The following is an 11557-nucleotide window of genomic DNA, read 5'->3' on the forward strand; positions in this document are numbered from 1 at the left end:
TCTACATTTGAAAATAAATTTAGCCATATATTAAAATGAAAAAAGGAGATGAGTGTAACTTTATTTTTTTAATCCTATTTTTTTTACTTTTTAACTTTTTATTACATATTTTCTTTATTTACATTTCAAATTTTATCCCCTTTTCTCATTTGCCCTCCCCCCCCAAAAAAAACCCTATCTTACACCCACCCTGTGTTCACTAACCCACCCACTCCCACTTCCTTGTCCTGGCATTCCCCTACAGTGGGGCATGGAGCCTTCACAGGACCAAGGGCTTCTTCTTTCATTGATGTCCCACAAGGCAATCCTCTGCTACATATGTGGCTGAAGCCTTGAGTCCCTCCTTGTGTACTCTTTGGTTGATGGTTTAGTCCCTGGGAGCTCTGGGGGTACTGGTTAGTTCATATTGTTGTTCTTCCTATGGGGCTGCAAACCCCTTAATCTCCTTGGGTCCTTTCTCTAGCACCTCCACTTGGGACCCTGTGCTCAGTCCAATGGATGGCATCCACTTCTGTATTTGTCAGGCACTGGCAGAGCCTCTCAGGAGACAGCTATATCAGGCTCCTGTCACCAATCACTTGTTGGCATCCACAATAGTGTGAGGGTTTGGTGACTGTATACAGGATGGATCCCTAGGTAGGGCAGTCTCTAGATGGTTTTTCCTTCAGTTTTTGCTCCAATCTTTCTCTCTGTACCTCTCCCATGGGTATTTTGATCCCCCTTCTAAGAAGGACCGAAATATCCACTCTGTGATCTTCCTTCTTCTTGAGCTTCATGTGGTCAGTGAATTGTATCTTGGGTATTCCAAAATTCTGGGCTAATATCCACTTATCAAAGAGTGCATATCATGTGTGTTCTTTTGTGACTGGGTTACCTCACTCAGGATGTTATTTTCTAGTTCCATCCATTTGCCTAAGGACTTTATGAATTCATTGTTTTTAGTAGCTCAGTTGAGAATTCTTCATTTAGCTCTGTCCCCATTTTTAATAGGGTTATTTGGTTCTGTGGAGTCTAATNTCTTGAGTTCTTTGTATATTTTGGATATTAGCCCTCTATCAGATGTAGGGTTGGTAAAGATCTTTTCCCAATCTGCAGATTGCCATTTTGTCCTATTGACAGTGTCCTTTGCCTTACAGAAGCTTTGCAATTTTATGAGGTCCCATTTGTCAATTCTTATTCATATAACATTAGCTATTGGTGTCATTTTCAGGAACTTTTCCCCTATGCCCATGTGTTTGAGACTTTTCCCCCACTTTCTCTTCTATTCGATTCAGTGTATCTGGTTTTATGTGGAGGTCCTTGATCCACTTGGGCTTGAGCTTTATATGGGGAGATAACAATGGATCAATTTGCATTCTTCTGCATGTTGGCTGCCAGTTGAATCAACGCCATTTGTTGAAAATGCTGTCTTTTTTCCACTGGATGGTTTTAGCTCCTTTGTCAGAGATCAAGTGACCATAGGTGTGTGGGTTCATTTCTGGGTCTTCAATTCTCTTCCATTGATCTACCTGCCTGTGTCTGTACCAATACCATGCAATTTTTATCACAATTACTCTAGTACAGCTTGAGGTCAGGGATGGTGATTCCCTCAGAAGTTCTTTTATTGTTGAAAATATTTTTTGAGATCCTGGGTTTTTTGCTATTCAAAATGAATTTGAGACTTGCTCTTCCTAACTCTATGAAGGATTGAGTTGGAAATTTGATGGGGATTGCACTGAATCTGTAGATTGCCTTCGGCAAAATGGCCATTTTTACTATATTAATCCTACCCATCCATGAGCATAGGAGATCTTTCCATCTTCTGAGATCTTTGATTTCTTTCTTCAGAGACTTGAATTTCTTCTTATACAGATCTTTTAATTGCTTAGTTAGAGTCACCCCAAGATATTTTATATTATTTGTGATTATTGTGAAAGGTGTTTTTTCCCTAATTTCTTTCTCAGCCTGTTTATCCTTTGAACAGAGGAAGACCACTGATTTGAGTTAATTTTATATATATCCACTTTGCTGAAGTTATTAGGTTTAGGAGTTCCCTGGTGGAATTTTTAGGGTCACTTAAGTATACTATCATACTATCTGCAAAGAGTGATATACCATGACCAAAAGCAACTTGGGGAGGAAAGGGTTTATTTCATCTTCCAAGTTGTGGTCCATCATCCAGGGGAGCTGGGGTATGAACTCAAGGCAGGATCCTGGATACAGGAGCTGAAGCATGGTGGAATAACACTCACTGGCTTGTTCCTCAGTCTGCTTTCTGCAGCACACAAGAACACCAGCCCAGGAGTGGCTCCATGCACAGTTAGCTGGACCCTCCCATATCAATTATCAATAAAGAAAATGTCCCTCAGGTTAGCCCACAGGCTTATGGGAGTATTTTCTCAATTGAGGTTCTTCTCAAACAGCTCTAGTTTGTGTCAAGTTAGCATAAAACTAGCAAGTATACCCCTCATCAAATAAACTTTTCTTTGCAGTAAGAAGAAACCATTACAGAAAAATACAACCAATCAAAATGAACAGCTGATGGTGGAATGCCCAATTCTAATTTAAATATCTACAACAAAACTCCTACACCTAAGGCTAAGAGATCACCTTGGAAGAGTTGGCAGAAAAACTGAGTCAGAGGACTAGGAACTCTGCATGAGGTTGTAACTCCTAGAAAAGACAGGGAAACCTCACCCATTGTACCAATTTTGTTGCCTAAACAAGATGTAAATAAGCAAACCACCAACAGACATGTTCACACAGAAAAGATAATTTTTCTAGGGTCCTGCCCAGAGGCAATGTAACCAAGAAATTCTGAGAGCAGGAAAAATAGCCACACCCAAAGATGAACTCCTGAATCGGCTATCCAATAGCAAAGCACAGCCCTAAAATCATATACATACCAGTTACACTAAATGAACCAAGCAGGTTGCATTTGTATATTTAGGGGTGTGTGTGTGTGTATGTGTGTGTGTGTGTGTGTGTAATAACAATTAAAGAAAAAGTATCCATGAATTCTATAGGGAGCAATGAAGGGTACATAAGAGGGATTTGAAGGAAGGAGAGAGAGGAAGGGGGAGATTTCTATGAGTATTTTAACTTTAACAACGTGGCTTAGATACTATCAGGATTGAAGGAAAAGATTGAAAGAACCCCAAAACCCAGGAGAGAGGAAGCCCAGCTTTATGCCTGTTGTGCCCCCTGAGGCAGGGTTACCAAGCAGGTATTTGCTGATGTCTGCAAAAGCCTTCTGTGCGGTTACAGACAAGGATAAGACTCGGGCATTCTCTAACATCCTAATGAGGAACAGACAAGGATAAGACTCAGGCATTCTCTAACACCCCAAAATGAGGACTGTGGTCCTCTAGAGAGTTTTGTCCTGTCCTTAATGTGAGTTATGGAATGTAACATCCACTAAATTTCATCTGGGAAAGTTAGGGGGTGGAGTAAGTGAGAATCTTATTCTGGGGCCCTCATTTTAGAGCTGCAGAGCAGAAAGAACCTGAACTTCAGGAATCAGGATGATAACTTAAAGTACAGTACACTCTGGGAAGCACACTCTTTTCTAAAGAGAAAGGGACGAAGAGTGGATCTGGGGGAAAGGAAAAGTGGGGAAGACTTGGAGAGAGTGGAAGGGAAAACTGCCACCAATAGGTATTGCATGAGAGAAGAATTTTTTTAAGACTCACTCTGCTTAGAGGATTCCCAAATAATACATATGCTATTCTGTGATTAGTCTGTAATCAAAGTAGAACTACTTGTACATTAAAATAATAATAATAATAACAATAATAATCCTTCTGCTTCCACAACATGCCTCGATCCTTTTTATGAGGTCCACTGAGAAGAAATGGAACCAAGTTCTGTGAGAAAACAGAATGAGACCCTGATGGTAAGTTGAGGAAACAGCATTCCTGATAGATGTTCTCCAAATAACCCATCTGCTCTCCTATTGTCTGTGCTATACACTAATCCGACCACTGTCAGAGGATGGCGCTCTGTTCTCACCTTCTGCCTCAATGGGTTCTGGGTGTTTGAGCCCAGTTCCAAGGTTGCCTGACGCGGGAGAAGATGGAGGAGCTGTGAGGTGAGTGGTTAAGACTGTGAGGGAGGAGTGCGGGAACCTCAGCTTCAAAAAAGGATCCCCCAAATACTCTGCTGTCATTGTTGTCATGTCTACTACAGTGTGTGAGTGTGTAGTGTGTGCATGCGCATGTGTGTGTGCGTGTGTCCCCACAACTGACCCTGGAGTGCGGAGTCTGAATTCCCCTGCCTTCCATGGCAAAGCAGTCAAGGTGAGAGCCTATGGCTGTGATTCACTTAGTTGGTTTCATTGTTTGAGACAGATTCTTACTCTGTAGCCCACACTGGACTCAAACTTGGCGCTACTACTATTTCAGCTTCTCCAGGGCAGCAAGCATAACTATGACGAAGGATGTCCAGCTTGGGTGCCATTTTGAATGGAGAAAGTTCCAGTTCTGTGAGGGTTTGAAACCCTGAGGTGGACTGTGGAAGTGCTACCCAAGAGAGATAGTCAGCATACAATGCAACTTGATTCTTGTTTTAGTCTGGCACCTTAGGAACTTTACCTCAGTGGAGTGTGGGATTCAGAACCGTGAGGTGGAACAAGCGTAAAGCGCCTAAACTCCATGAGGAAACAAATAAGTCTCCAAGGCAGGATGCAGCAGCCCTGAGGGAGAGCCTCTCATATTATAAGGCAGATGCCTGCTCCTGCCCCTTCCTCCTCAGAAGATTCTCAGATTTTCCAGAGCTTTTATCTTTTTGTCCTTTTGGGTTTTTTGGTTTTGGGTTTTGTTTTGTTTGTTTTATATGTGTGTGTGTGTGTGTGTTAGGTTTATTTTACTTTTATATATGAATCTGTGTTTGTTTACAGTGAATTTAAAGGGCCCAAATTGTGGGGCGAGTGAATTTGAGGCCAGAATAGGGCAATGAATCCTCCAGAGCTTGCCTTGTGAGCCACCCAAAGTGCTGGAAACCAAACTCCAGTACTCCACAAGAACAGTAAGCACTCCAGTGATCCATCTTGTCTTGTCTTGTCTTGTCTTTTTTCTTTTCTTTCTTTCTTTTTTTTTAAGTTTTATTGCATTATGAAGAGAAACAATACATAATTTCAATTTATCTGAATTTGTTAACATTTAAAAAACATTTTTGAGTAACTAGACTTACATCACATGCTTCTTTCCCTTTTGTACCCCAACTCCTCCCAGAGACCCCCCCCCAAACCTGCAATACCTTACTTTTTTTTTAATTCTTAAAGGGCCCCATTTATGAGTTTTTTTGTAAACAAATTAGCATTCTTTCATTCTTACATATTTAATGAGCAGAAATATACAAACTAAGCAACAAAGCAGCATACTCAACTGATTTTATTATTACATTTGGCAGACAGAAAGATATACTTGTCAGAGGGAGAGAAAGAGAACAGAACTGCCTGTAGACTCTTTAGAACTCCTATTTTTTTGCTTGTTTGTTTGATTTGTTTTGTTTTTCAGTTTTGTTTTGTTTTTCTGGCAATTACCTTACATTTTTATCATAGACTTTAAAATTTATAGCTGAGCAGTGGTGGCGCACACCTTTAATCCCAGCATTTGGGAGGCAGAGGCAGGCAGATTTCTGAGTTCGAGGCCAGTCTGATCTACAGAGTGAGTTTCAGGACAGCCAGAGCTACACAGAGAAACTCTCTCTCAAAAAACATATATATATATAAGTTGTTTGATTAAAAAACAACAATCAATTGGACAGTCTTGTGTAGATGTTTGTCTACAGCAATACTGAAAATACATACATTTTTCTCAATATAAATTTTAAATAACTCCAAATATATTAACTGTATGATATTTTAAAATAATATGTCACTATTAGTTTTTTAATGAACATAAATAGATAAAGTCTTGTTGTTTGTTTTGTTTTTAGTAGAGCTTAAAGTCTTGGCTCTTACTGTGGTACAAACAGTTTTTGGACATTGGAGTTCATTGTAATAAGGCTGTACTTTAATGTCCCTCACATCACCAAAAGATTTCACCTGCATAGTAGATAAGATAAGAGTTGACAGTTCTGCTGCACCAAGGAATGAATTGTAGGCATGATTTTTGGATACATTTTTCCTGCTATGGTCAAAGCTATTTGACTTGAGTGATTCTCAGCTCGCAGGGAACAGGTTACATTCATTTAAGAAATGGTGTGTGTATTAAGGTGGTCTATCCATGAAGTCATTCATCAACTGTTTCAGTGAACAATGGCTCTGCTTGGAGGGTGGCACAGATGTTAGGTGAGGGTAAGATTCTGGTTCATTGGCTGTGATGATGTTGAAAATCATTCATCTCAGAATAAGAGTAACTTATAAAGTGCTCTTCTTCAAAATTGATATGATAATTATAAATATCAAGCAAAGCCTTCAGTCTCACTCTTTGCTGTTCTCTTACAAGTCACTTCCCAAATTAATTGTCTACGTTTCTTTTGGCTGTATAAATAATTTAGAAATATGTAAGCTGTTCTGAAAACCATAGTATAGTGTAAAACATCAAATAAACTTTCCTACTAATAGAGAGGCTGAGATAGGAGAAGCATGATTTCAAGACCATTATGTGGCACACAGCAAGACCCTGTCACTTACAAACAAGCAGAAAGTGTATATGAGTTGTACTGAGTTGTACAATATTGGACCTATTTCTCCCATTACCAAATTAAAGAGACCACTGAATGGCATGATCCACTTTTCAGTGCCTGACTTTGTTTTGTTTTGGGTCAGGATCCCCTCTACATAGACTAGACTGTCCCAAAACTTGTGTAAACCAGACTGACCTTGAAGTGAAGTCTGCCTCAACTTCCTTAATGTTGATATTACAGGCATGCGCCACCTCACCTTATTGAAGAAACATTTTTCTGAGGTCTGAGACATATTAGAAGACAAGACTTTGGGACTGACATTGCCCCACACTTGATAGAGTGATTACCCTCACACAACCCATAGAATCCAGTGGTTACCTCCACCTCCCCACTCTAGTCCCTTCCTTCTCAGTAAAGTCTCAAAGATTCAGAGGTTTGGTTTTGTTTGTTCGTTTGTTTGTTACCTTGTTGTTGTTAGATTTATTTTTGTTTTTATTTATGGGTAAGTGTGTGTGCCAGGTCATTTATGAGTATGTGTGTGCACGTCAGAGACATTATCATTTTAATTGTTTTGACTTCTTGAGACAGGGTCTTTTTCTTGGTTGGTTTATTTGGGTTTGTTTTGAGATGGTCCTCACTATGGAGCCCAAGCTGTCCTGAAATTCTGTGTAGACCAGGTAGACTTTAATGTGTGAGCATTTCTCTAGACTCCTGAGTACTGAGATTACACTTAGTTTAGAAAACAGGATCTGAGGGACAAGCCTTGTGAAGGGACATGGTGAGATCTTGAGGATGTACTGAGAAAGTCCAGTCCTAATAGCATCTCCAAAAAGTATCTAACCACAGCTCTTATCTGGCCTGCACCATAATAGGGGTGGGCTTTGTTCAAATGAAAACCAACATCCTCTATCTGCTGAAGTAGACTTTGGGATCCAGAGCTACTTTCTAAGGTCCACACAGCAAAGAGGACCCAGGGGTCTGGAACAGGGTGCTGAGATACTCTGAGGCTAGAATGAAGATGTCCAGTCCTGATAGCAGAACCTCAACCCATCCATACCACTTTTATTCACCTTATACCAAAAGATGACAATTTGTTGGCATGAGCCCTTCCATTCCTTCCTTTTACCTCAATGGACTCTGAAATTTGGAACCATGTTCCAAGATCCAGTGAGCTGTGAGGATGTGTTAAGGAACATGGTGAGACTGTGGAGATGCATTTAGAAGTTTGCCCCTGATGGAAATGCTCCCTACCAAATGATTTAACCCTGCTTCTATTTTCAGCCATGCACCATACAGGGACTGTCCTGTTAATAATCCACTTCAGTAGATTTTGGCACTCACAGTCCTGTTCTGAGATCTGCATAGCTTTGTGAGGGGTCACAGTAAGATTCTGAGGACAGACTGGGAAAGCTCCAGTCCAAATACAGGGAACCTCCAAGTAAACCATCCTTGACTCTGTTGCCAGCCCTGAACCATAAGGAATCAGGCCTTTCAAGGGAGATACTTGAACCCCTAGCTCCCTTTTCCCTACCTCCTCCTGTCCCTAGAGTCAGAGCCTTCATCTGGGAACAGCAGACTGAACGCATCAGATATTGAGAGCTTAGAATGATCTATGAGTCACAGGGAGGACTATGATTGATGATAATGTGCCACTAAAGGATCACATTGTGTCCTTGTTAACTCCAAGAAGCTCGGGATCTGGATCTATGGCCAGATGTGGAGTACAAAAGTTGTTGCCTTGGATACCAGAAAAGAAGGAAAAGGTCCAGATTAAGAGAAACAGAATTCTAATACCAAAAAAAAAAAAGATAAAATAAAATGGTCCCACAGAAGCCTTCTCCCGTGTTCAGCCCAGGAAGGCCCAATTTAACATGACCAGTAAAGCAATGCCTGTTTTCCACAGTTTGGTCTGAGAGGGGAGAGGATTTATAGGTAGTCATAGGGCCTCAAGTCAGCAGAGTGAGGGTCCCAGACACTGTTGGAAGTCAAGATGAACATTTTGGAAGGGCTGAGAGGACCCTGGAGGAGGGCCAGCTATATGCTGGCTCTGAGCCCAGATCGGCACTAATAAGCAAGTGATTCCTGACTTTGGCTTTGGCATCCAGGCCTGAGAGAGTTTGGGGCCTTACTAAAGAACACTGCTTCATAAGGACCCAGATCCTGTGAAGAGATGGAGGATGACAGTGGGGAGCTTACATGTGAGAGCACATGGTTACCTCCACAATCTTGTCAGCTCTGGTAGTCTCTAGGAAGAGTGACCAGGTGCAGTGTACCTTCACTATAGCCATGAGGTGTTAGGGAAAAGTAAGGTCTGTTCTGCAGAATCACTAGGGGATGAGGTCTGCTATAAAGCAGAGATGTCAGGAAAGACACATCAGATGAATAAACTTCGGGTAGACTTAGGGAACACCATATATGCAAAATGATTCCAGGTCATGTAGATAACCCTGAAGATCTTTTGCAGGGCCAAAGTGATATAGTATCTGTTTATTACTCCTGAGTGTTTTCAGAATTTGGGGATCCTGGTGAGGAATTTTACCTCTGTGCATAATCTCAGCTAGACACAGGTGTTAAAGGATCTGGCAAGAGTCAAGGTAAGGACACCAAGAGCTGACTGAAGGTAACTCCAGTTCAGAGTACATACAAGGTCCCCACAGAAGTCCACACTGCAACTTGTCACCCCCACAGTCCTGTACAGGACCACCGGTCTAAGCCCTTTATCTGTTTCTAGGCCATTCATCTCAAAGAGCTAGAGGTCTTGTCAAGAAGATCTTACTCAGGTCATCAGAGAAAAAAATCCAGTTATGTCAGGACTCAAGGTGAGAACCGAGAAAGTCCCATCACCCAACCACAGGGAACCTAGCCCTTCTGTTGGATGTGGGAAAACCTAGGGACTATAGGTGAATTTCTTCCCCTCACTTGCCTTTTCTTCTTTCTCACAGAAATAAGCCTCCACATTAAGGAAGGTGGGTTCAGCTCATCAGGGGAAGCAGTTCAGTCCTTGCAATTTATTGAGGTAAGTATGAAACAGGCTCCACCTCCCAAAATACATGGACTTTAGTGAAATGTGTTACCTCTTCCCATCACCCTAGGCAAGTTTAGCCAGATATAAGGTTCCTTCATTACTTTGTTCCATCTCAGAGCTGTGGAACTTTCATTGCAAGAAGCATGCCCTCAGGCCAGCAGAGAAGTGGGGTTCAGATCCTGACAGTGTGAACTTGAGAGCCTAGAATGACTACAGAGACATCAGAGGGGCTCCCCAGAGTCCAGCTCTCCTCTCCTATCAGGGCCAGCCACCCAGTGTTCTTAGAGTCTGCAGTTCTGGGATGCCTCAACATCTCTTACAGGAGCTCCAGGGGCCAGAAGTGAAGGGCTTGGTCTAGGGCAGGATCTTCAAGTCAGACATAAAAGTCCAAGCAGAGTCAGGACTGAAAGTGAGGTACCCAGGGCCCCATCCAACAGAACACAAGGACTCCACATTTCCCTGCCCCCACTGGAGTGTCAAGCTCTGTAACATAGCTGTGCTTTGAAGACACTTCTCACTCCTTCCCTCAGTCTCATAATAGGACTGACAGGAAGATAGGTTCCTCTATGGCCATATAGTAATACCCAAGAGGAAAAATCTGTAAAAGGCCATTTTGAGATGTTTCAGGGTGTAACTGTCAGCAAAGTATTTTCACACAGCCCTCTTCTTGCCCCAGGTCTGACTCTGTATCACTGTGATCCTGCCCAGCCTCCTGCCTGCTAGCTGCATCATGTCTCATCCTCAGAAGAGGCAGTGTTACACATTTGAGGGAGAATCTCAGGCCCAAAGAGAACAGGGCCTGATGGCTGAGGGGGAAGAGTCCACTGACAATAACACCTCCTCCTCCACTAGCTCAACCCTCCCCAGGAAGATGCCTGCTGGTGGAATACCAAATTATCACCAGAGTCCCCAGAGAGCCTTATCTCCTCCCATTGTTATAGCCAACATTCCAATATCCCCAACTGATGAGGCCTCTGTCAACCAAATGGAGTTGGTACTGCAGCATGCATTAAGTTCAAAGGCAATTGATTTGGTTCAGTTCCTGCTCCTCAAGTATAAAATGAAGGAGCTGACCAACAAGGCAGAGAGTGTAGAAAAGGTTATCAAAGATGATGAGCAGTATTACAATAGGATCTTTAATCAAGCCTCTGGGGGTTTGAAGCTGGTCTTTGGTAATGATGTGATAGAAGTGGACCCTGTTGTTCACACCTATGCCCTTGCCATTGCCCTGGGGATCACCTATGATGGAATGCTTACTGATGTCCAGGGCATGCCCAAGACAGGCCTCCTAATAATTGCCCTAGGTGTCATCTGCATGCATGATTACCGTGTCCATGAGGATATGATCTGGCGAGCACTAAATATCATGGGAGTAACTTCCATGAAAAATCACTATGTAGCTGGGAATGCCAAGAAGCTTTTTCACTGAAACTTTTGTACAGGAAGGGTATCTGATATACAGTATGGTGCCTGACAGTGATCCCCCTCACTATGAGTTCCTATGCTGAAACCAGAAGTATAGATGTCATAGAATTTTTGACTCAGATCAGCAGGATTAACTAAGTGACTCCAGATTCTTCTCATCCCTGTATTTAGAGACTTTGAGAGAAGATGGGATTTTGTTTAGAATTCCCGCCACAAGTGGCATCTTGCCATGGCCAATACAAGTTCTAGTACCACCACATTCAGAACCTTTCTGAATAAAGCCTCCAATTCTTCACTGTATTTTAAAGTGGCAGTTTGTGGTTTAAGTAGCAAACAGGTGCTGTGTTTTATAACAGTAACTTGGAACTTTTTTTTTTTTAATGTTTTTCCAATTTTGTTATTTTATGTAACAAAACCTCCCAACTTGTTATGGTCTGTAATAAGGTAACATTTACATATGAATTTAATCTGAATTGTGAAAGACCTTAGTAATATAGC

The 11557-nt window shown here is 41.9% G+C and overlaps 1 protein-coding gene across 1 annotated transcript; it reads left to right on the top strand.

The window, feature by feature from the left end:
* The first annotated feature begins 10364 nt into the window (after nucleotides 1-10364).
* On the top strand, nucleotides 10365-11063 carry LOC110286501 (melanoma-associated antigen 10-like). Its single transcript, XM_021152866.1, has one exon. It carries the CDS (start codon nucleotides 10365-10367, stop codon nucleotides 11061-11063), a length of 699 nt encoding a protein of 232 aa, XP_021008525.1.
* The last annotated feature ends 494 nt before the right edge of the window (nucleotides 11064-11557 follow it).

Source organism: Mus caroli, chromosome X, assembly GCF_900094665.2.
Source record: "Mus caroli chromosome X, CAROLI_EIJ_v1.1, whole genome shotgun sequence".
NCBI lineage: Eukaryota > Metazoa > Chordata > Mammalia > Rodentia > Muridae > Mus > Mus caroli.

Excerpts from the sequence above, each read along its gene's own strand:
- LOC110286501 (XM_021152866.1), top strand. The coding sequence starts at position 10,365 with ATGTCTCATCCTCAGAAGAGGCAGTGTTACACATTTGAGGGAGAATCT.